This window comes from Orcinus orca, chromosome 9 (genome assembly GCF_937001465.1).
Source record: "Orcinus orca chromosome 9, mOrcOrc1.1, whole genome shotgun sequence".
Classification (NCBI taxonomy): Eukaryota; Metazoa; Chordata; class Mammalia; order Artiodactyla; family Delphinidae; genus Orcinus; species Orcinus orca.
Window position 1 is genome coordinate 87,527,629 of NC_064567.1, and position 25,344 is coordinate 87,552,972.

The 25,344-nt window shown below is 36.4% G+C and overlaps 1 protein-coding gene across 1 annotated transcript in view; it reads left to right on the plus strand.

Moving 5' to 3' along the window:
- Nucleotides 1–25,344, plus strand: part of KMT2E (lysine methyltransferase 2E (inactive)) — a 98,398-nt gene that overhangs the window by 36,439 nt on the left and 36,615 nt on the right. The window contains 5 exon segments of the mRNA XM_004263372.4: nucleotides 10,598–10,712; nucleotides 11,582–11,811; nucleotides 14,929–15,009; nucleotides 23,198–23,256; nucleotides 24,147–24,319. Coding sequence (XP_004263420.2) covers nucleotides 10,598–10,712; nucleotides 11,582–11,811; nucleotides 14,929–15,009; nucleotides 23,198–23,256; nucleotides 24,147–24,319 — 658 coding nt within the window.

The window sequence follows — 25,344 nt, forward strand, 5'->3', positions numbered from 1 at the left end:
CTCACATTTGAAGCCCTCAGCTTTATTTTGCCATGCTGCTGCTCTGATCTTTCCTGTGGGAGAAACAAACCATTAGTGGCTCTGTATAGTTTTTCAGGATAAAGATCATATTCCTTAGCTGGATACCCAAGGTACTTCTTGAACTGTTCCTTGCCTGACTTATCTGCCCTCATCTCTGGCCCCTTCTCTATGCCTTTAACTCTTTCTGCTCTGAATTTTAGCAGTTCTTTTTAATCTGTGCTTCCTAAACTACAGTGAATGTAGATTGAGGTGCTTATTACAATATAGATTTGTGAGCCTGATCTTAAAAATGTTTGATTCATTTGGTTAAGTAGAGTTGTAAGAAATTGTAACATGCACTACTGATGATTGTGGTGCTGGTGGTCTGTTGATCATGCTTAGAGAAACATGCTTAAACGCTTCTTGCTGTTGATATCTCTGATTCCCTGTGCGCCTTCTGTCTGGAATATCTTCTCCATCTCTTCCACCTGTATTTCTTGGGCTTGTTAACTTATTCTTTAAAACTTACTTAAACTATTATGAATTATTATGAATGGCCCCTGTGTGTGCCTCTTATAGCACTATTGTAATCATTGATGTACTTGTTTGTCTTCCCCATACATCAGTTTCTTGAGAAGGGCCGCTGTTACTTCTTTATTTTTTGATTTCCAGCATCTCAGTCTCTTCTACTTAGTGTGTGCTCAGATGTTTATTGAATGAGTGAAAACTGTATTATCATAAGTTCCTTGAAGGCAGAGACAGTGTCTTATCTTTATAACTCTCATAGTCCCTGGCAAACATTAGGCCCTCAGTATTTGTTTAATCAGTGCTATTCAAACTGTAGTCTGTGGTTATAATCCCTAGGCAGCTCTGTGAGCTCTCTGAAATTTTAAAATTTTACTATATTAATTTTGAGATAGGTAAAAAGAGTATGTTTAGAATTATTCCAGTTGACTACCACTTAATACCAAATATTGCCATGAGATTTCAAATGCAAGGGCTTGAATTTGTGTTCGATGGTGTTGGTACACAGATCACTTAAAGATCTAATTTAATGTAATCTTTTTCTAAATCCAAATCTACAAAGAAAAATCCCCCTCCTTCTATTATGGGGATTTGTATATTTGATTTTGAGAAACAGCTAAATAAATAAACACTGTCTTGAAGTCTGACTGACCTCTCCATACTCCTTAAAGATTCTACAGGCCATTTTTCCTACCTTTTGCATATGCATGAGATATTTTCTTTCTCCATCATTACTGCTTTTTTTTTTTTTTTTTTTTGTGGTACACCGGCCTCTCACTGCTGTGGCCCCTCGCGCTGCGGATCACAGGCTCCGGATGCGCAGGCTCAGTGTCCATGGCTCACGGGCCCAGCCGCTCCACGGCACGCGGATCCTCCCGGACCGGGGCACGAACCCATGTTCCCTGCATCGGCAGGCGGACTCTCAACCACTGCGCCACCAGGGAAGCCCCATCATTACTGCTTTTTTTTAAATTAAATTTTTTCAATAGAAGATTTACCTCGTTTAACATTCAAATGTTGAAATTCCTGCATATCTTTCAGAAGCATTCTCACATCTAATGAAACCTCATGATGTCACTCCTTATCTTTCCTGTTACTCAGGTAGATATGTCTTTCTCTTGAACCCTGCAGAATCTACAGCCTAGAGCGTTGACCTTTTGCAGCTCCTACAAGGAGGTCTTTTTAAGTTCAACTAAACATTCAGACTTACAAGACTGTCATAGGCCATACTTGGCATTAGTCTACATGGTAAATAGGATAGGAACCATAGCTTATCGGAGGTTAGCATCAAGTGTTCCTCTCTGTGTGTCTATGAAAGAGTACAGTCAGCCATCCAGGAGTTATTTTCTTGGGTTGTCAGGTGACTGGTCAGGGACAAGGACTTAAGATCCACATTGGGCAGATGTGAGGGTGTTCCCTAATTTAGAAGCCCCATGCACCTCAGAAGCCAATATTTCTTGTAACAAGGGAGAACTTCCAGGTTCCCTTCCAGGAGTCACTGCATCTTGGGGAAGTTCACATCTGTGGCATCCTCATCAAGTATTTATAATTTTCCCAGTCCAGATAAAATTAATTTACCAACCAAGGATCATTTTTATTAATGTACCTAGCAGTATAGCAAATTAGCTATCAGGTTTGCAGGGGATCAGAGGCAGAAAGTTGACCAAAGATCAAGGTCTCATGCATAAGAGGAAAGAGTTTTTTTTAAGCATTTACTCATATCTTTCTTAGGGCATTACCCTATTTTTGCCTTGTATGGGGGTTTTTGTATACCTGTCTCTTTTTGCTAACCCGGCCATTCCTTCCACGATCAGAAACTCTGAGGAGAGGGGTGTGAGTAGGTTTTATATATCTTTCTATCCTGTCTAGAATCTAACAAGTTACTTTACATATTGAACATCATCATAGAACTATTTGTTGAATTACGGTTTGTGTGCTCCTTTGATTGTAAGGTAAATACACACAAGAAAAACCCAGAAAAATTCTGTAAGTGGGATTTATCATAGATTTATAGATCAATAGATCTATAGATCTATAGATCAATAGATTTATCATCTATTTATCATAGATGGAAACAAAGTATAGGAATAAACTTTCTGGATGGAGTGGTCTAAACTGTGGTGTCCTCCTCCAGCATTATTAGGGTTGCTCTGTTTTAATGTCTATGTGACTTCTTTGGAATAGGGACTGTATAATGATATCTCCAGATTCATTCTTTCATGTACTGAAAGCTTATGTTAAGGGTGATAAGATATAGATTTGAGAGGACTGTGAGTCAGCAGAAAATGGCAAATGCTTTATTATAAGCAGGGACAGAAATATCAATACTAAGATAAGATCATTTCTTGACTTTGTATAGTAAAGTATGTCAGGAGAGTCCAGCAAAGTGATGATCATCATGAGATTATCATCTCTTTGTACAGGATATATTATACTCATGGCTGTTGTACCCTGCCTTTCTGTCTGCCACATATTATTGAAGAAATAAATCGTCACCAGGGCTTAAGGGGCATGTTATGAAGATTGTTCATAAGTTTGAGACCTGTGTATTGGGAAATATGATAGTTCAGTGGAGGTAGGAGTGAACCTATCTGTATGGATAGGTTCTTAGTCACTTAACATTAAAACATAAAAACTAGGGGGTGCCTTTAAGAGTTTAAAGAGAGGAATCAAATAAAATATTCCCATAAAAAATTTTTGAATAAAATAGTCACTTCTCTTTAAGGAGCTCACATACTGCTCCTTGGTTTAACATGTTGGATATTCTTTTCTTTTCTTTTTTTTTTTTTTTGGCCACACCCCATGGCATATGGTATCTTAGTTCCTTGACCAGGAATCGAACCTGCATTCCCTGCATTGGAAGCACGGAGTCTTAATCACTGGATTGCCAGGGAAGTCCCAACATGTTGGATATTAGATTGTGTGAAAAATGTATCTAATACATTGTATCAGATTGTGTTAATCTACATAAACCTTACATATGTATACTGTATTAAGTGTTCCACCAAAATTAGCTTCATTTTTCATTGACATGCTTAAGCCTTAACATACCTCTATATAGCTCTTCTAAAAACCTTTTAAACCAAAACCTTTAGAAATATTCATTTTAAAACAGTCTAAACATTAAAAAAATCTCTGCTGCCAGTGATAGTGATTCCTTGCTTATTAGCTTTTGTGTTGAAATGAGGAATGTTTTAAGCAGTGATTGGAATTAAAACTAGAACATTAATCTCATTCTGTAGTTATACCATTTTCTATTTCCTATTTTGTTTGTGGTAAATAACCTTTACTATAGTAATTGGTCCTTGCCTCCTGGAGTGTATAATGTCATTAAAAGAGATAAGGAAAGTAAGTATGGAAAAGTGATGTACGTATATTGCTTTGTGTGTTCATGTTGGATTAGTAATACATATGTGTATATGTGTATATATATATATATATACACACACACACACAGTGTAGCAATAAAACATTTTCCTGGTTAATGTTCTGAATCACCGACCTAGAATTTTAAAACTTTATTATATCAATATTACATGTTCATGATTACTGATTACATTTCTTGGTATAAAGTTTAGTCTTTTGCTATGTAAAGAACTCAGTGGTATATATGGACTCAACTCTAAGAAAATATGTATTAAAAATCTGTTTTACAAAAGGATAGCAAAGGCACTTATTTCAACCTAATTTAGGGAGTTATGGGACTATACTTTAAAAATAAACTTTATGGGGCTTCCCTGGTGGCGCAGTGGTTAAGAATCTGCCTGCCAATGAAGGGACCTGTGTTCGATCCCTGGTCCGGGAAGATCCCGCATTCTGCGGAGCAGGTAAGCTGTGCGCCACAACTACTGAGCCTGCACTCTAGAGCCCGCGAGCCACAACTACAGAACCCGCATGCTGCAACTACTGAAGCCCGCGTGCCTAGAGCCCGTGCTTTGCAACAAGAGAAGCCACCGCAATGAGAAGCCCGCGCACCGCGACAAAGAGTGGCCCCCGCTCGCAGCAAGTAGAGAAAGCCCGGGAGCAGCAGCAAAGACCCAACACAACCAAAAATAAAAATAAAATAAATAAATTTATAAAATAAATAAGAATAAACTTTATAAGGACTTTAGCACATATTTAGAGCTCAATAAATATTTACTAAGTGATTTAAATATCAATAAGGTTTTGGTACCTTGCAACTTTAGTGATTTATTTAAAATAGGTCTAGTTAAACTTACACTTAGAACTTTACTGGAATTGAATTATTGTGGAGTTAAGGTTTTAAAATAATTTAAAAGCAACTTCAGTCTGAATATTCATAGTTAGAGAGGCATTTCTGAATACATGAGTATGTTACACATTTATAATACATTACAGTTGAGAAAAATACATTTTCACATCCTCTGTGTCATTTGAGTTTCATCCATATTTCTGGAGAGAGGGTGAAGCAGGTATATTTATCCCCACTTTACAAATAAAAAACTCAGGTTCAGAAAGGTGCATACTGTACCTGTACCCCTTTAATGGCCAGCATTAGACATGTAAGTCCCAATTCCATGTTCTTCCTACTGGATAAAACTTGTTAATTTTGATGGAGTTTGGGAGAGAAAATAATAAATGCATATGGGAAGATGATTGACAGCATATGAAAATATTACATGAAAAGTAATAAATTAACAGTACAGCAAATAAGTGCTGTAGGAATCTAGAATTTATAAAATTACGAGTTGAAGCAGTCACAAAAGTGCTCCTTAAGGAGTACCTGAAGTGAGCCTTGAGGACTGTGTTGAAATTAAGAAGTAAGGGTTAAGAGAGATTCCCCAGATAGAGGCTTAGAAATAGATGGCGAGGACGTCTTCCTGAGTTGGGAGGAAGTATACCATTCTTATAGTTACCTATTTTATATAGGACAGTATATGTAAGATAAAAGCCTTGGGGAACTTAAAAAAAAAAACTTTTTAGTAGGGAAATACAAAAATATGTACAGTAGTAGGGAGAATAGTATAATAATCTCAGGTGGCCATTACTCAGCTTCAGCAGTATTCGGAGTTTTGCCAGTCTTGTTTCACGTATCCCATAGTTTTAAAGATTTTTTTTTTTTTTTGGCGGTACGCGGGCCTCTCACTGTAGTGGCCTCTCTTGCGGAGCACAGGCTCCGGATGCGCAGGCTCAGTGGCCATGGCTCACGGGCCCAGCCGCTCCGCGGCATGTGGGATCTTCCCGGACCGGGGCACGAACCTGTGTCCCCTGCATCGGCAGGCGGACTCTCAACCACTGCGCCACCAGGGAAGCCTTAAAGATTTTTGAAGCATATCCTCACATCAGTTTAACTATGTATACTTCAGTATGCACCACTAACAGAGAAGGACTTTTTTTTTAAACCACAATACTATTATCTCATATAGCAAAATTAATACTTCCTTAATATAAAATACCCAGTTCATCTTCAGATTTCTTTCACTTGTCTCAAAACTGTCTTTTTGTAATTGGTGTGTTCAAATTGGCTCCAGACAAGATCCACACATTGTATTTGATTGAAATGTGTCTTGAATCATTTTTTTATCTGGAACAACACTTTAAATTGTGTTTTTCCTCATACTGTATAAGAAACTGGATCATTTGGCCTACAGAAGTTTCAGTATTCTGTATTTGGCTCTTTTCTTCCTTTTGGCATCATGTAATATTCCACTTTCCCCATATTTCTGATAAACTGATATTTAGATAAAGAGATATGATTAGCTTCAGATTTGTTTTTTCTTCCCTCTTTCATATTTCTTTTTTCAGCATGAGACTTTTTATGTGGGACTTTATATTTTCTGTTGCATAATATTAGAAGAAGCACAGAAAAACTTAGTTGTCTAACTTCCAGTGATGTTAAGAATGATCAAGAAGTTCAGGTGTTGTCAGCCTTATCTGTCCATCATCTTTAAATTTTCAAGGTTTTAGCATCTATGGTTATCTGTTGCCGAAATCCATTATCTCTCGAAGGTAGCAGATTGGTAACTTTTCTAATTTGATCATTCCTTCTGCATTTATTAGCTTTTAGAGAACTTCTAAAAGAAGCAGTCAGTATTGACTTAGTTAATAAGAGAGCATACTTCTTATTTCAGTTTTAGAGCCAGTTGCTTATTAGAATCTCTTTTTCTGCATTTGAGTTTCTCTACCTATGGGAAACAGAATTCAAAGTTTTGAAAACTATAATTCAGGCTATATTGATCATTGCTTATACATTAGGAATACTTTAATTACCTGTTTTTTTTTTTTTTTTTTTTAACATTTTGGACATTTTGAATTACCAAACTAGAGAATGATTATCCTTTAGGAAGTTTCAGTGGTTAAAGATCATCTTTTTGACAATGATCAACGTTTCAGTGATTTAAGAACACATACAAAACAATATATGAATGAATACAAATAATCACACTCTCTTTGAAAAGTGACATCACAGTTATGTAAGTGAAATCTTATTTGCAGGATGAACATAGCACCATGGTTTATGTTTTGATACATAATTATAGACATAGTATACTAATGTAGTTTCTGTATGGTTAATGTTATACCTGTGTATTAACTCAGCATTTATGTGACAATATAAATTGGCTAAACAGAGCCCTGAAGCAACTATTTACACAGAAACTTACTATTACATATTATCTCTTTAGCCCTGCAGTTAAAAATTTACTAAAGCTTTATGGTAACATTATAGGAGATTTTGAGGAAAACTCCTGTAACCATAATACAGTGATTTTTGTTACCATGAGTTTTTGCTGTGCTGTTGTCCATGTGTAAATATGGTAGGTTGCTCAGATTTAATCATTTTCTATTGATTGGACATTTAAATGATTTCTACTCATATCTAGTTTTATGAATAGTGTTAAAAAGAACATCTCAATTCTTCAGGTCGTTATTTAGTGGGAATTACTTTCTTAGGATAAATTTCCAAAAATGGGGTTACCAGATCTAAAGGATGTTTGACTTTTGGTATTTGTCACAAAGTTATTTTCAGATTCACTGTGTGTTTTGAGGATGTTTAGCACCATGGGACTTCTTAGGGAACATTTCTAAGGATGTCTGGTGTCCTTTTTTTTTGTTTTTTTTTTGGCTTTTTTTGTTTTTCTTTTTAATACTATCTTACAGTTTGGAAAAATCCTTAAAATATGTCAACCCATTTTTTTTTTAACAATTGTTACCTTCTTTTTAAAATTACTTTTATTAAGTAGTAGCATTAGAAATGAGGATCTTGATGAAGTATTTCTGCCTTCTTGCATTGCCAACTTGTTAGTATTTACAACTTTAATTTTTTATTTTTTAATATTAAAGTATAGTTGATTTACAGTGTTGTGCTAATTTCTACTGTACAGCAAAGTGACTCAGTTATACACATATATACATTCTTTTTTATATTCTTTTCCATTATGGTTTATCCTAGGAGATTGGATATATATAGTCCGTGTCCTATGCATTAGGACCATGTTGTTTATCCATTCTAAATGTAATAGTTTTCATCTACTAACCCCAAACTTTCAGTCCATCCCTCTCCCTCTCCCCTCCCCCTTGGCAACCACAGGTCTGTTCTCTATGTCTGTGAGTCTGTTTCTGTTTTGTAGATAGGTTCATTTGTGCAATATTTTAGATTCCACATATAAGTGATATCATATGGTATTTGTCTTTCTCTTTCTGACTTACTTCACTTAGTATGATAATCTCTAGTTGTATCCAAGTTGCTGCAAATGGCATTATTTCATTCTTTTTTTATGGCTGAGTAGTATTCCATTGTATATATGTACCACATCTTATTTGTTCATCTGTTGATGGACATTTAGGTTGTTTCCGTGTCTTGGCTATTGTGAATAGTGCTGTATAGCTTTAATTTGAATCATGAGGTTATGCAAAGGATTTGTGGCTTGTTTACATGCTTGAATTTATCTGTATTCACTGAAAGTCTTATTTTTTTAATTCCCAACCATTATCTACTTCAAAATACAAATTTCTTGCCACACTCTAAATCCCTAAGAGTGAATCTTTCTGTAATGGCCACAATTCCTACAATCTTGCTTTAATAATAGGTCAGGAGTTGCTAAAACCCCATTTCTTCCCTCTATGTATTTATTTATTTTATTTATTTATTTATTTATTTTGCGGTACGCGGGCCTCTCACTGCTGTGGCCTCTCCCGTTGCGGAGCACAAGCTCCGGACGCGCAGGCTCAGTGGCCATGGCTCACAGGCCCAGCCGCTCTGCAGCATGTGGGATCTTCCCGGACCAGGGCACGAACCCGGGTCCCCTGCATCGGCAGGCGGACTCTCAACCACTGAGCCACCAGGGAAGCCCCCCTCTATGTATTTTTAAAAGAATTCTAAAGGAATCAATATTGTAGTCAAAGGTGGTTTGGCAGTATGTATTGATTTTATGTGCATTTACCCTTTTGTTCAGCATTTCTGCCTCCAGGAATCCATGTTGTAGAAATACTGCCAAGTAAGCAGAAAACAGTGTATAGAAGGGTGTACAATTTCAGTGATACCTTTAACACTGAAAAACAGAAACAATTTAAACATCTACCAAAAGGGAATTTGTTAAATAAACTATGGTACATTCATATAATGAAATAATCTGTTATTACCAAAAATAAGGTAGGTATGTGTTGACAGTGAAAGATTGAAAAAGCAAATTGTGAGTACATATTGTACATTCTCATTTTTAAAAAAAAACAACTGTTAGATGTATTTATGGATAGACAAATTTAGAGGCATCTTAACATGGGTGTATCAGGTTTGGATGAAGACATGATCTTTTCACTTTCTTACGTACTTCTGTTTTAAAGTTTGTACAATGAGCATGTGTTAAATTTGGAATTAAGAAACACATTTTTTTTAAAAGATTAAGCAAGTAAAATTTTAACGTAACAGCATAGATAATAGGTGAGTACTGGTTTTCTAAATATTCAGAACATTTTGGAGACTCTTCTTTTGTAATCTCCTTCAGAACCACTTGACCTCAGTTTGTGCCTCCTCTCTCTACTGATTGTAGCACACTGGATCCCAAGCAGCAGTCACTTAGAGCAAAACTGAGACTTTGTGCAGGGGATGAGTGGAGGGGGGCAGTATATCAGGAAGTAATTGACAGTAGAAATTTGACCAATTAGATTGTAACTGCATTAAGAAGCCTTAAACCATGAAGAGTGCAAGTAGTACTAAATTCTAAGGGAAGGTTTTGAATAAGAGGTAGCATAAGGGTTATGAAAAAATCATCTCAAAGGATGGCGTTGGTAAGAATAAAGGCACAGAAATGAGTCATGTTGTGTGTGTGCAAGGGAGAAATTAATTTCAGTGTGAATTGCCCTCAAGTAGGTTCACTACCACATTGATCAATAGGAATTATCAGGCTAGGGCTCAGGAGGATTGATATAAGTGAAGAATTTGGGAAAGTGATGAATGTAAAATGCTAGGCCAGGGAATTTATAAGTCCACCACAGCGGGTGAGTTGTTACTCTCAGTTGTATCAGTGGTTGGTCAGGTCATCATCATTTGGCCATTATCAGGCCAGAACTGCTGATCTTACACTACCATAGACTGCTAGTTACATTTTTTTCATAAGCAAACCTTGGTTCATTGTGAGGTTTCCTGTTCCTTAGGTTTTCTGATATTTCCAAGGCTTTGTTATATCTTGACACACTACCACATACATGAAGCTTTGACATTGAAATGTATACTTCACATTCAAATTGGGGTCCATATGGATTCAGTATGTCCTTAGTCTTGTTTAAATTATTTCTACCACTTTTCTCCATCCTGTGCATAGTGTCCCCAGTGCCACTGAGTATATTAAGTAATGTTTAATCTCTACTAATTTTTTTTAATGATAGGAAAACTATATCTGAACTTGAAGGGGGGACATTTATTGTACTTAATTAAAAGTTTGTTTTAATGATGCAGATTCTAAATAGGATACATCATGTCCACAGGGTGTCTTTGTTTTAGACATTTTAAAGACATTTTATTTGATAGCCAATAAAATAAGTGCTTATAATTTTAAATAGATTGAAAGGAAAAAAATCAATGCAATCCTCTTTGATGCAACTTTTTTCCCTCCAGACCAGAATCTGTAGAAGCTAGCCCTGTGGTAGTTGAGAAATCCAACAGTTATCCCCACCAGTTATATACCAGCAGCTCGCATCATTCACACAGTTACATTGGTCTGCCCTATGCGGTAAGTGTCACACGTTTCTCTGGAAGGGTATGTTTTATATCTGTATATAAATCTCTATATATTTTATATATCTAGAGGTTGAAAGTTGATGTGTGTGGTATTGTGCCTAAAACTGAATATTTTAAAAGCAGACTTGTTTTATACTATCTAAACAATTAGGTATGTAATTTGTAGTTTAGTTTTTTCATTGATCTAATTATATTTATTCAAAGGATTAAAATTCTATAAGAGGAATTCCCTAGAAGTTTTTATATTATTATTATTTTGCTTTTTTATGCTATTAATAGTTTAGTATTATAATTCTTTACCTTCTGTATAAAAAGACTGTAGATAGAATTGTACTATCTACTGTTGATTCTAAATTATATAGTAATTATATAGTTACCATTTATTTAGCACTTATATGTCAGGCCCTGTGCTAAGCATTTTTGCGTATATTATCTAATTTCATCTTCAAAAACAACCTAATAAGATAGGTACAACCTAATATAGGTATAGTTTTCATCCCCATTTCATAGCTGAGAAAATGAAAGCTTGTCTAAGCTTGTCTATTCAATGTTGCCAAAACTTTAAAAATCCCTATTGTATACTTTATAGTGATAATACGTCTTTTGTAATTGTTTTTGTTATTCTTTAGCCTCCAGTTTCCTGAGTTGTTTTTTTTTTTAACCACTATTCTCACATCTTGCATTGTGAAGGTGACCAAGTTTCTATATCTGGTTTCACCAAGTCATTATTTTAAAGGTATTAAGGAAGAAGTAGGCCAATTTCATCTCTCTCAAATATTTAAGGATTGAATTTTATTTAAGTTGCTTAGTTTATATTTTTATTGAAATTACATTGTGATGTATTTGTGATTAATTACCCAGGACCATAATTATGGTGCTCGTCCTCCTCCAACACCTCCGGCTTCCCCTCCTCCATCAGTTCTTATTAGCAAAAATGAAGTAGGCATATTTACCACTCCTAATTTTGATGAAACTTCCAGTGCTACTACAATCAGCACATCTGAGGATGGAAGTTATGGTACTGATGTAACCAGGTGCATATGTGGTTTTACACATGATGATGGATACATGATCTGTTGTGACAAATGCAGGTAAAATGTTTCATGCCATTTGCTTATTTTTCTAGAATGCTGCTAACCTTTGTGATTGTTAATGTTGGAAAAAATAAAGTGACTTTTGAAGGAATTGATAAATGCATTTTTTAAGTGATACTTTTGCAACTGTCAGTGCACTCTCTTTTGCTCCTAGGAAATGCCCCTATGGGAAAAAAGCTATCCTAGAGTTTTTCTTAGAAATCCTCGTTGTTAATTGAGTAATAGGCAATCAGTTCTGAACTTTATTCATATAGAATCACATCTCTCTTTTTACTCATTTGGTAGTAATACAACTACATAAAGTAGACAAGACAGAAATGAGAGGAGAATTGAGTCCTGTGTATTTCCTTTGGAATTATTTGTGCTGTATAGTCAACTGTGATTTTCCAGTTTGGGGGAATTATACATTTTGATTGATGTTTGTTTGACCTGACTCTCTCACCTCCTTTTGACTTGAACCTTGCAGCACTCTGGAGTCTCCTTGAACCAGAACCACAGTCTCCCCTCCCCCAACCCTGGTTCAACCACCAAGAAAGGCCTCCTCCCCTAGAGAAGGTGTGATTGGGAGAGAAAGGGGTTTTGTTTTCTTTCTTTTTTTTTTTCCCCTGGTGGGAGGGAGTTGGGGAGGATGGAGAGGGAACAGTAGGATTTCAACCTGAAAGTTACTGAGTCCATCCCCTGCATAGGCTGGGAAGCAGAGAGTATTTAAGCAATGTACTGTAGAGGATAAGAAAGTTTGATAGTTTACAGAATGTCCTGGATCTGGTCTTAAGGCATAGCTTCATCATTTTATTTGAAATAGTACCCATATTTGAATGTGAGTGTAAAAATGCATTGTTGAGCCACATAGAAATTACTTTGCATTATTTGTAATCTTGTTCCCATCTATTAAGTTAGGTGATTAGGAGTGGGATGTTATTGATATAAACAGGCAGTTAGGTTATATATGAAAAAGTTGATTTACCTTTTCCAAAAAGGGGGAAGATTAGTCTTAAGTGGAATGTGAAATTTGATGGGGTTTTTTGTTTGTTTGTTTGTTTGTTTGTTTTTGCGGTACGCGGGCCTCTCACTGTTGTGGCCTCTCCCGTTGCGGAGCACAGGCTCCGGACACGTAGGCTCAGCGGCCATGGCTCACGGGCCCAGCCGCTTCGCGGCATGTGGGATCTTCCCGGACCAGGGCATGAACCCGCGTCCCCTGCATCGGCAGGCGGACTCTCAACCACTGCGCCACCAGGGAAGCCCATTGATGTTATTTTTATAGGAAGTTGTAATATTAATGCTTTGAGTTAATTTTCATAATAAAAATACATTGTGATGCTTTTTAAAATTTAAAAATAAACTTATGGTACATACTATTACCATAAGCAATCACCTCAGTGAGCTTATTCAGGAGGTGAATTTAAAAACTAAGAAAATAACTTCTCTGATAACTTGTTTTCCTCATTATTTTTTAATTAGCTACTTATTAGCAAATCTGAATTCATATTTTAACCAATCATATAAAATAGCTTTCTCATTGCTGATTTTGTCTTATGTGATAAACTACATACCATTGGACAATATTTTTATTTTAATGCATAATCTAAAGTGTTTTTGTTTTGATTAATTACAATGATCTATATATAATATAGAATTATATCTATTAGAAAAGAGTGAAATAGTCCTTAGGACTTATACCTATCTACAAATTCTTGAGGGACCAGTTCACGTATTTTGGATTATTCAAGGTATTTGCTTTTTAGCAACTGCTCTATTTGTTATGAATTTATTTTTTGTTATTCTACTTTTCTACTGCTTAACCTGTAGTATACTACAAGGCTTAATCTTTTTTCCTCTATTCTTGTTTTCATTGCCTCTATATATTTTCATGTACCTACTGCCCATACTCATCTCTTTCAAGTTTGACATCTAGAGCTCTGATTATTTATTCATTTTCTAGTTTTATTTCTTCTGTGGTCTGCATGACATTATTACTTAGCCCCCAGATTTAACCTAATTTGTTATTCTGACTCTCCATGTCAGGTGTTCTGCTTTTCTTTTGAACTTTTTCCCCTACATCTTTGATACATAGTCCATTACCTTTCACATTTACCAGTTCTCGTCCCAACATACTCAGTTAAGAAGTAAAGAGCAAGATCATAGCAGTTAACTCAGTAGCTATATATTAAAAGTAGCTCATTATTATATAAGGAATAATTAAGACTATTTTTAGAAACAGGCATATATATCAACTTTAGACCAATTAAAGTCTTGGCAATAAAATGCAAAATAATAGCATTGAGAAATTTGCCTCAAGTTGGTCCATGTATCACATTAAAAATAGAGTTCATAATAGGTTTAGTCTCTATCTTCATGAAATGACTCTTGGATTCTTTAACTTCATCTTCTCTGCCATCATTCTAGTTCTTTCCATTGTTCTTTAACTGAGATCTGGAATGTTGGAAAAGCCTCTTAGTTGATTTTTATGCCTCCAGTTTCTTAACTTCTTTGAATTAACACTGTATACCATCAAAGCAACCTCTAGTTGTTACCTGTTGCCAATTAGAGGAATGCTCTGCAAATCCTGACATTCCAGGTTGTATGTAATCTGACTGCATTTTACTAATTCAGTTTTATCCCCCTCTGTTTCTCAAAATGAACATTCTTCTTCAGATATATTAACTGCCTTCTGGCTGTTGCTCCCAGTATCTGTCTACTTGAGAAAATGTTGCTATAATGAGGTCTTTTCTTCCTAATTTCCCAAGTGAGGTTCTCTTCAAGTCTCTGTTATTCTTCAGGATTCTTTTCCCATTAATTCGAAGCATTGTGGACATCTCCAGTTTGTGATTTCTAATTATATTTGTAATGTATACCTTTTACATTGTAAAATTATATTTGCTTTAGAAATTTATATCATATATATAATATCCTATATTTGTCCTCTTATTTTTGCATCTCAAAGGTTTATCTTCCCGAGGACTTATTTCTATGAATTCTTCGTATTACCTTTTACACTGCTAAACTCAAAGTAGACACTTACTAACTGATAGTTAAATGGAATATCAAATCTTAATTTAAGGATGATTTTAATAATATTTTATATGTTCTGCTTTTCTTTTTTTTTCCTTTTTAAAGTGTTTGGCAACATATTGACTGCATGGGGATCGACAGGCAGCATATTCCTGATACATATCTTTGTGAACGTTGTCAGCCTAGGTAAGTTGTACATACAGTAAAATTGCCAGTCATTTTACTGAGGTAATCTTTAGTTATTAGAAATTTATGTATGAATTCTAGATTAAACAATTAATGGATACTGTATTTCATCGAATCTAAGATGGAAGAAGTTTCCTTTTTATGTTTTGTTTTGTTTTTTGGGTTTTTTTCTTTTTCCATTCTGACATCTCTAAAATCAAGAAGAATCTTTCCATTGATAGCATGTCATGGTTTATTTTCTAGGGTTTTTAATGATGCATGAAATAATAGTGCCTTTTTTAAGTGATGACATCTTTTTTTCAGTGGACTGCAAATTATGTTATAAAGTTACTAGAAGGACATTTCGTTAGTTACAGAATTTTGCAGGGCTTTTACTGTCATTCTGCTTGTTGGCAGTAATGTGTTTTCTTCCCATTTCTTTTTTGTGCTTTTCAAAAAAAATCTTTTTTAATGGACATTTCAAACCTATATAAAAGTAATAGTGTAATGAACCTGCATGTTTCCACCACCCAGCTTCAACAATTGTCAATAATCTTTTTTCATTTACATTGCTGTGTCTTTTTCTCCTTCACATATTGTTTTAATGCAAATCCCAAATATATTATTTCATTCATATGTATCCTTATGTATTTCAGTATGTATGTATTTGTGTATGTGTATTTCAGTATGTATCTATAAAAGAATTTTTTAACAAAAATCTATAACCACAAAACGATTATTATATTGATACATGCAACAAAATCTATTACATCCAGCCATTCTTAAAGTATTGATTGGTTGCTATACATCTCTTTTAAGTCTCTAGTAATCTAAAGCTACACCCCTTACCCAACCAACCCCAGTCTCCTTTGCAGTGTGTTTCTTTAAGGGACTGAATTGTCTATTTATCCTGGTGAGTTTGCCAATTGCATTATCATGGTTTAACAGATTTCTCTCTATAGATATTTCTGTAAATAGGTGTGTGATTAGATTTAGGTCCCTTTTTTTTTGGGGGGGGGTTAGACTTTCATACACTGTGTTCTATCAGGTGACACATCTTATAATATATGAATGGGACCCATTGATGGTTATTTTTAAGATCCATTAATTTATTAGGGGTTGCAAATTAGTGACATGTTAATTCTATTGCTTATCACTTATTAGCTGGACTATTTCTGTAGAAAACTTCCCCATATTAACTGTTCAGTTCTCTTAAGGTATATTTCACTGAGGAAAGGCAGGATAAATGCTTGTTGATTTGTAGCCTTTATCAGTTTTTAGAATAGTGAAAAGAATTCTAAGTGTCATTATGAAGTCAGGAATTTAAACATATTGGATATCAGTCTGTTGCAGTTATTCCTTTCTTTTTAAATATTTATTTATTTGGTTGCATAGGGTCTTAGTTACGGCAGGCGGGCTCCTTAGTTGCGGCACGTGGACTCATTAGTTGTGGCATGTGGGCTGCTTAGTTGTGGCTCACGGGCTTGTTAGTTGCAGCTCACCAGCTCCTTAGTTGTGGCTTGTCAGCTCCTTAGTTGTGGCATGCAAACTCTTAGTTGCAGCATGCATGTGGGACCTAGTTTCCTGACCAGGGATCGAACCTGGGACCCCTGCATTGGGAGCATGGAGTCTTATCCACTGTACCACCAGGGGAGTCCCTATTATCTTTTTTTTTTTTTTTTTTTTTTTTTTTGGCTGTGTTGGGTCTTCATTGCTGTGTGCGGGCTTTCTCTAGTTGCGGCGAGCGGGGCCTACTCTTCGTTGTAGTGTGCGGGCTTCTCATTGCAGTGGCTTCTCTTGTTGCAGTGCATGGGCTCTAGGCACACGGGCTTCAGTAGTTGCAGCACACGGGCTCAGTAGTTGCAGCATGCGGGCCCTAGAGCACATGGACTTCAGTAGTTGCTGTGCATGGACTCAGTAGTTGCAGCACACGGGCTCAGTAGTTGTGGCTCGCGGGCTCTAGATTTCAGGCTCAGTAGTTGTGGCGCATGGGCTTAGTTGCTCTATGGCATGTGGGATCTTCCCAGACCAGGGATCGAACCCGTGTCCCCTGCATTGGCAGGCAGATTCTTAACCACTGTGCCTCCAGGGAAGTCCCTCTATTATCCTTATTTATGTTGAAATTTTGTCCCATTTTTGGTTAATGGGAACCACTTTGAGTTGGCTTTGTGGTCCTTTTGACAATACCCTAGTAGTACTTGCTAGCTTTGTGCAATCTAATACGACAAGATGTCTCGGGCTTATCTCATACTTCTGTGCCCCACGCTCAGAATTGGTTTTCAAGACCAGAATCTGAGAGCTAGTAATGCTCCTTCCTCTGGAACTACTCAACGTTGCTAGTCTTTTTAGTAGGTGAACCTAGTCTACTAGAAGTTTTGTCTGTTTGTTTATTTTTAAGATAAAATACATGAGTTTATACAGATAATTGCAATTTAAATTTAGGAATACAGTTGACCTTTGAACAACATAGGTTTGAACTGTGCATGTCCACTTATGCATGGAATTTTTTCAATAGTTAATACTACAGAACTACACACTGCATTTCGGCACCCCAGCCCTCACGTTGTTCAGAGGTCAACTGTACAAGGTTTTCATTTAACTGTTTCTGTATTCCATCTGTGTCTCTCTTTATCCTAGTTCTCAACAACATATACAGTAGTGTAATTAGAGTATCATGTAATTTGCTCAACTGCTTAATCCCATAGAAGAATGTAACAGTCTCAGAGTAAGAGTACCAACAATAGCACCTGTAACAATATGATTATGTAACACACTTCAGAACTTTTTTTTCCTGTAAGATATTTTCTACAGGGATGTATAGTTAATTTTTTGTGTTTAAAGTCTCTTGAAAGAATTTTATTGTGTGGTTATAACACCAACTGGGTACACACTTCTGGGTTAGGTTATTAGTTTTATTTTTTTATTTTATTTTTTTAATAAATTTATTTTATTTACTTATTTTTGGCTGCATTGGGTCTTTGTTGCTGCGTGCGGGCTTTCTCAAGTTGTGGCGAGCAGGGGCTACTCTTCGTTGCGTTGCGTGGCCTTCTCATTGCGGTGGCGTCTCGTTGAGGAGCATGGGCTCTAGGGCGCACGGGCTTCAGTAGTTGCAGCACGCGGGCTCAGTAGTTGTGGCTCAGAGACTCTAGAACGCAGGCTCAGTAGTTGTGGCATACAAGCTTAGTTGCTCCACAGCATGTAGGATCTTCTGGGACCAGGACTCGAACCCATGTCCCCCTGCATTGGCAGGGGGATTCTTAACGTCTGCACCACCAGGGAAGCCCTAGTTTTATTTTTGATTTTTTAAAAATTAAACTTTTGAAGTAATGTGGGTTTGCATGCATTTGTGAAATAATACAGAGATCCTGCGTATCTTTTATTCAGTTTCTCCCAGTGGTAACATCTTGCAAAACTGTTAATACAATATCACAGCCAGAATATTGACATTGGTATAGTCAAGCTACAAAACATGTCAATCACAAAGATTCCTATGTTGCCTTTCCTAGCCGTACCTACCTCCCACCTCTTACCCCTCCCATCCCTGACCTTTGGCAACCACTAAATCTGTACTCCATTTCAGTAATTCTGTCATTTTAAGAATGTTACATAAATGGAATCACACAGTATGTGACCTTTTGGAATTGGCTTTTTTTTTTTTTTTTTTTTTACGGTACGCGGGCCTCTCACTGTTGTGGCCTCTCCCGTTGCGGAGCACAAGCTCCGGATGCGCAGGCTCAGCGGCCCTGGCTCACGGGCCCAGCCGCTCTGCGGCATGTGGGATCTTCCCAGACCAGGGCACGAACCCGTGTCCCTGGCATCGGCAGGCGGACTCTCAACCACTGTGCCACCAGGGAAGCCCTTGGGATTGGCTTTTTTTTAACTGAGCATAATTCCCTGGAAAGCCAGCTAATTTGTGGCATATATCAGTATCTCACTTTTTTCTATTTTTAAGTAGTGTTATGTGGTATATATGTACCAGAGTTTGTTTAACCACTCACCTACTGAAGGACATTTGGGTCATTTCCACTTTTTGGCTATTACAAATAAAGTTGCTCTGAACATTTGTGTACAGGTTTTGGTGTAAACCTAAGTTTTGTTTTCTCTGAGATAAATGCCTAAGAGTGCAATTGCTTGGTCATATGGTAGGTAGTTGCATGTTCAGTTTTATAAGAAATTGTCAAATTATTTTGCAGAGTAGTTGTATCATTTTTTCATTCCTACCAGAAATGGATGAGTAATATAGCAATTTTATTTTTAAGGATTGCTTTTTGTACTTTATTTTTATAATTATATGCTTGTTTAATTATGTAAGAAGTAGTCACATCATTCTAAAGTCAAATATTTAAGACAAGGTACATTCAAATAAGTCTAACATTTACGACCCCTGTTCCTTCCACTTTGGAAGTAACAGTTTTTTAAAAATTGATTATTCCTTCCATTGTTTGTTATATTAGAAACAGATATGCACATATATATATATATTTGTATTCTCCTCCTTACTTAGATAAGCAGTAGCATAGAGTTTTTGCCACATTAGTTTTTTGTCTTAAAAATATATCCTGAAGATCACTTCATAGTAGTAATATAGAGATTGACTCATTTCTTTCTGTAGCTTCAAGGTGCTCCATCTTTTTCATGTACCGTAGTTTAGTCATCCCTTTGAGTGGACATTTGAGTTGTTTCCAGTCTTGTGTAATTGCAAGTGGAAGTGGGATTGTTCAGTAAAAGGGTAAATGTATATATCAAATTTTGTCAGATATTGCCAAATTCCCCTCCAGTAGCAACTGTCCAGTTTTGAATTCCCACCAGTCATGGATAAGCATGCCTATTTTCCCCAGCCTCACAGTAGAGTTTTTGATGGAGTTGGAGTTTTGCTGGTTTAACTAGATGAGAGATGGTAATCTCAGTGTTTTATTGATACTTTTCATTTGTTTATTATGAGTGAGGTTTTTCCTTTTTTTCTTTTTTATTGGAGTATAACTGCCTTACAATGTGTTAGTTTCCGCTGTACAGTAAAGTGAATCAGCTATATGTATACGTATATCCCCTCCCTCTTGGACCTCCCTCCCACCGCACCCCCCCATCCCACCCATCTAGATCACCACAGAGCACCGAGCCGAGCTTCCTGTGCTTTATAGCAGGTTCCCACTGGCTATCTGTTTTACGCATGGTAATGTATATATGTCAATCCTAATCTCCCAGTTCATCCCACCCTCCCCTTCCCCCCCGCACCTCGCCGTGTCCACATGTCCATTCTCTACGTTTGCATCTCTATTCCTGCCCTGGAAGTAGGTTCATCTCTACCATTTTTCTAGATTCCATGTATATGCATTAATGTACGATATTTGTTTTTCTGACTTACTTTTCTCTGTATGACAGACTCTAGGTCCATCCACATCTCTACAAATGACCCAATTTCGTTCCTTTCTATGGCTAAGTAATATTCCATTGTATATATGTACCATATCTTCTTTATCCATTCATCTATTGTTAGACATTTAGGTTGTTTCCATATCCTAGCTATTGTAAATAGTGTTGCAGTGAACACTGGGGTACATGTGTTCTTTTGAATTACGGTTTTCTCAGGGTATGTGACCAATAGTGGGATTGCTGGGTCATATGATAGTTGTATTTTTAGTTTTTCAAGGAACCTCCATACTGTTCTCCATACTGGCTGTATCAGTTTACGTTCCCACCAACAGTGCAAGAGGGTTCGCTTTTTTCCACACCCTCTCCAGCATTTATTGTTTGTAGATTTTTTTTTTTTTTTGCGGTACGCGGGCCTCTCACTGTTGTGGCCTCTCCCATTGCGGAGCACAGGCTCTGGACGTGCAGGCTCAGCGGCCATGGCTCACAGGCCTAGCCACTCCGTGGCATGTAGGATCTTCCCGGACCGGGGCACGAACCTGTGTCCCCTGCATCGGCAGGCAGACTCTCAACCACTGCACCACCAGGGAAGCCCTGTTTGTAGATTTTTTGATGATGGCCATTCTGAGTGGTGAGAGGTGATACCTCATTGTAGTTTTGATTTGCATTTCTCTAATAATTAGTGATGTTGAGCATCTTTTCATGTGCCTCTTGGCCATCTGTATGTCTTCTTTGCAGAGATGTCTATTTAGGTTGTCCACCCATTTTTTGATCGGGTTGTTAGTTTTTAAAAAATTTTTTTTAATATTAAGCTCCATGAGCTGTTTGTATATTTTGGAGATTAATCCCCTGTTGGTTGCTTTGTTTGCAAATATTTTCTCCCATTCTGAGGGTTGTCTTTTTGGTTTGTTTATGGTTTCCTTTGCTGTGCAAAAGCTTTTAAGTTTCATTAGGTCCCATTTGTTTACTTCTGTTTTTATCTTCATTACTGTAGGAGGTGGGTCAAAAAAGATCTTGCTGTGGTTTATGTCAATGAGTGTTTTTCCTATGTTTTCCTCTGGAAGTTTTATAGTGTCCGGTCTTACATTTAGGTCTTTAATCCATTTTGAGTTTATTTTTGTGTATGGTGTTAGGGAGTGTTCTGATTTCATTCTTTTACATGTAGCTGTCCAGTTTTCCCAGCACCACTTATTGAAGAGGCTGTCTTATCTCCATTGTATATTCTTGCTTCCTTTGTCATAGATTAGGTGACCATAGGTGCATAGGTTTATCTCTGGGCTTTCTCTCCTGTTCCAGTGATCTGTATGTCTGTTTTTGTGCTAGTACCATGCTGTCTTGATTACTGTAGCTTTGTAGTATAGTTGGAAGTCAGGGAGTCTAATTCCTCCAGCTCCATTTTTCTTTCTCAAGATTGCTTTGGGTATTCAGGGTCTTTTGTGTTTCCATACAAATTGTAAAATTTTTTGTTCTAATTTTGTGAAGAATGCCATTGGTAATTTGATAGGAATTGTATTGAATCTGTAGGTTGCTTTGGGTAGTATAGTCATTTTCACAATATTGATTCTTCCAATCCAAGAACATGGTATATTTTTCCCATCTGTTTGTGTCATCTTTGATTTCTTCAATGAGTTCTTTATAGTTTTCTGAGTACAGGTCTTTTGCCTCCTTAGGTAGGTTTATTCCTAGGTATTTTATTCTTTTCATTGCAGTAAATGGGAGTGTTTCCTTAATTTCTCTTTCTGATCTTGCGTTGTTAGTGTATAGGAATGCAAGAGATTTCTGTGCATTAATTTTGTATCCTGCAACTTTACCAGATTCATTGATGAGCTCTAGTAGTTTTCTGATGGCATCTTTAGGATTTTCTATGTATAGTATCATGTCATCTGCAAACAGTGACCGTTTTACTTCTTCTTTTCCAGTTTGGATTTCTTTTCATTTTCTTCTCTGATTGCCGTGGCTAGGACTTCTAAAACTATGTTGAATAAGAGTGGTGAGAGTGGACATATCCTTGTATGAGTGAGGTTTTTCTTTGATTTTGTTTCACTTTATAATAGTTACTAGCCTTTTTACAGATAGTTGGGTTTTTTTTAACATGTTAAAATCTTTTTTTTTAATCATGGGGTAAATATCTGCTGATTTTCAGTAAAGCTTGCTTAAAAACTGACCATTAGGGAGGACAGTCACTTGAGTGATATCTGCTTATTGTTCTGTGATAACTAGAATTATCAGTGATGCTAGGATAGTTTTATGTCCTACTAGATATTAAGGCAAGTCTTATTACTGAGTAGTAGGTATTTCAGTCTAAAGCTCTTATTCTCCCATCTCAGCTCCCATGTAAGAACTATATCTAGTTATTTGACATTTAGACTAATAAGTTTAGACAGTGAAAACGCTTTGGGGGCGGAGAGCGGGGCAAGTAAACAGTTACTATGGATGATGTACTTCATGAGCGGAGGCTGGGGGAGGTTAATGAAATATTTTGCTTAATTGTTAAATGTTTAGTGTTTATTATTTCAAAATTGGAAATTAGGCAAATAGTAATAATGACGCTAACATGTCCCCCCAGACTTTTTGGTTTGTTCAGTTTGGAAAAAAAAAAGTACTAGTTTCCAAAGTAAAAAATTATTTTCTTAACACAACAGAGTCACTTAACTGGCATCTACTGCTAATTATGCTAGATCAAATCTAAACTGTAAGGCAAGTGATGTACATATATTTTATACTGTACATTTTTCAATAAGAACATTAGAGAAATTACCAAGTTTATCACATTTAAAACAGATCTGCTTTATATCTAAATTTATGAAAGTTTATAAATAATCATGTTAATATTTTAATATAGGAGTTTGGATAAAGAGAGGGCGGTGCTACTACAACGCCGGAAAAGGGAAAATATGTCAGGTGGGTGAAAAGGATCTATACTAAATTAACTTTAGTATGATTGAGAGAATAAGAGGCCTGCATATTTTTTAGTCAGACGTAAACTGCTTGCTAATGAACGTTGATTGTATATATAATTTACAATCTCAAGTGGAGGTTTTAAATACTCTTTTTTTACAGATTTTATAGAACAGTAATGTATTTATTTTAGGAAATATGGAAAATAAATAAAAATCATCCATATTTTCTTGCACATAGGTAACCTATTGGTTTAAAGATGTAAAATATGTTTGCTCTTTTGAAAGATGGTGATCCGTTAGTTGATCATGTGCAATAGTGTTTATTTCATTTTTAGGAACAGGATTTGAAGTTGTAACATATGCTAAACTTTCACTTTGGCTTATAAAACATGTTGCCACCAGTACAACTATTTTTGAATAACCATAGTTTATTGAACTGTGTGATGGACATTTGGGCTGTTATTATAGATAGTAACGTCATGAAACCCTCTTGGATAAGGGTTTTTTTGTACTTTTCCCATTTTATCTGTGGATAGATCCCTAGAAATGGGGTTGCTGGGTGAAGAGGGTAAGTGTATATAGAATTCTGCTAGATATAGCTAAATTCCCCTTCATAGAGAATTCTGAATTTCCACTGGCTATGTTTGTAAGTGTCTGTTTCCCACAGTCACATCACCTGAGTGTGTTGTCAGATTTTGTATCCTTTCTAGTTTAACATATCAGAAATATATTTGCAGTTTGCATTTAAATGTGTCTTACTGAGTGAGGAAGTGAAAAAAAATGTTTATTCTTCAGAAAGGTGGGGGAATAATAGTTTGTCATGTGGAATGCTGTTTTATTGTTTGAAGTAGAAGTATTACTTGTGCAATAATTTTTATTTTGCCTTTGAAGATGGTGATACCAGTGCAACTGAGAGTGGTGATGAGGTTCCTGTGGAATTATATACTGCATTTCAGCATACCCCGACATCGATTACTTTAACTGCTTCAAGAGTTTCCAAGGTTAATGATAAAAGAAGGAAAAAAAGTGGGGAGAAAGAACAAAACATTTCAAAATGTAAAAAAGTAAGTTTTTCCTATTTTGAAGATGAATAGATAGGAAGTGGTAGAAGTAATGGATAGTAGCTAGAGAAGGTAGCAGCATCTAAGCTTACTCAAACTCATTTAAAATTTTTAATGTGTTTTAAAGATTGAAATGGAGTAGAGAAAAATGTTTGCAAACTGCTTTAAATCATCACTCTGATGAGACTAGTCATAGAAATGCAAAAGCTAAAATAAGATTTAGTGGGTTGTTGGTTTAGAAAACAGAAATAACAGTTCTAAATTTTTAATAACTTATAAAGAGGTAGAGGAGCATATAATGATTGTGAATGGTTGTTTATAGCTGTTTGTCTCTGAATCATATTTAATCATTTTAATAAGCCTCCACATTTGTTGAATTTCTTATGATCTAGATTTTTCTCACTTAAATTTTTGTATTAAAATATCACCAGGAGGGGCTTCCCTGGTGGCGCAGTGGTTGGGAGTCTGCCTGCCGATGCAGGGGACACGGGTTCATGCCCCGGTCCGGGAAGATCCCACATGCCACGGAGCAGCTGGGCCCATGAGCCGTGGCCGCTGAGCCTGCGCGTCCGGAGCTTGTGCTCCGCAACGGGAGAGGCCACAACAGTGAGAGGCCCGCGTACCGCAAAAAATATATATATATATCACCAGGATATGATGGCAGAAAACTATTTATAAGCCACTTTTTAATAAATTTGTTATAATTGCTAATGAAGTTTTTTGTCATGTAAGGTAAAAGATACTTTCAATAATGACTATATATTTATTAAAGAGTGAAATTATACGTAGGTATAAAATCATTTTTTTTTGAGTAATTCTTCATGATATTATTTGGTTATTTAATAGGCAGCATGTATTTTTTTTTTTTTTTTACATTTAATTAATTTTGGGGGCTGCGTTGGGTCTTGGTTGCTGCGCACAGGCTTTCTCTAGTTGAGGTGAGCGGGGCTACTCTTCATTGCGGTGCACAGGCTTCTCACTGTGGTGGCTTCTCTTGTTGTGGAGCACAGGCTCTAGGTGCGCGGGCT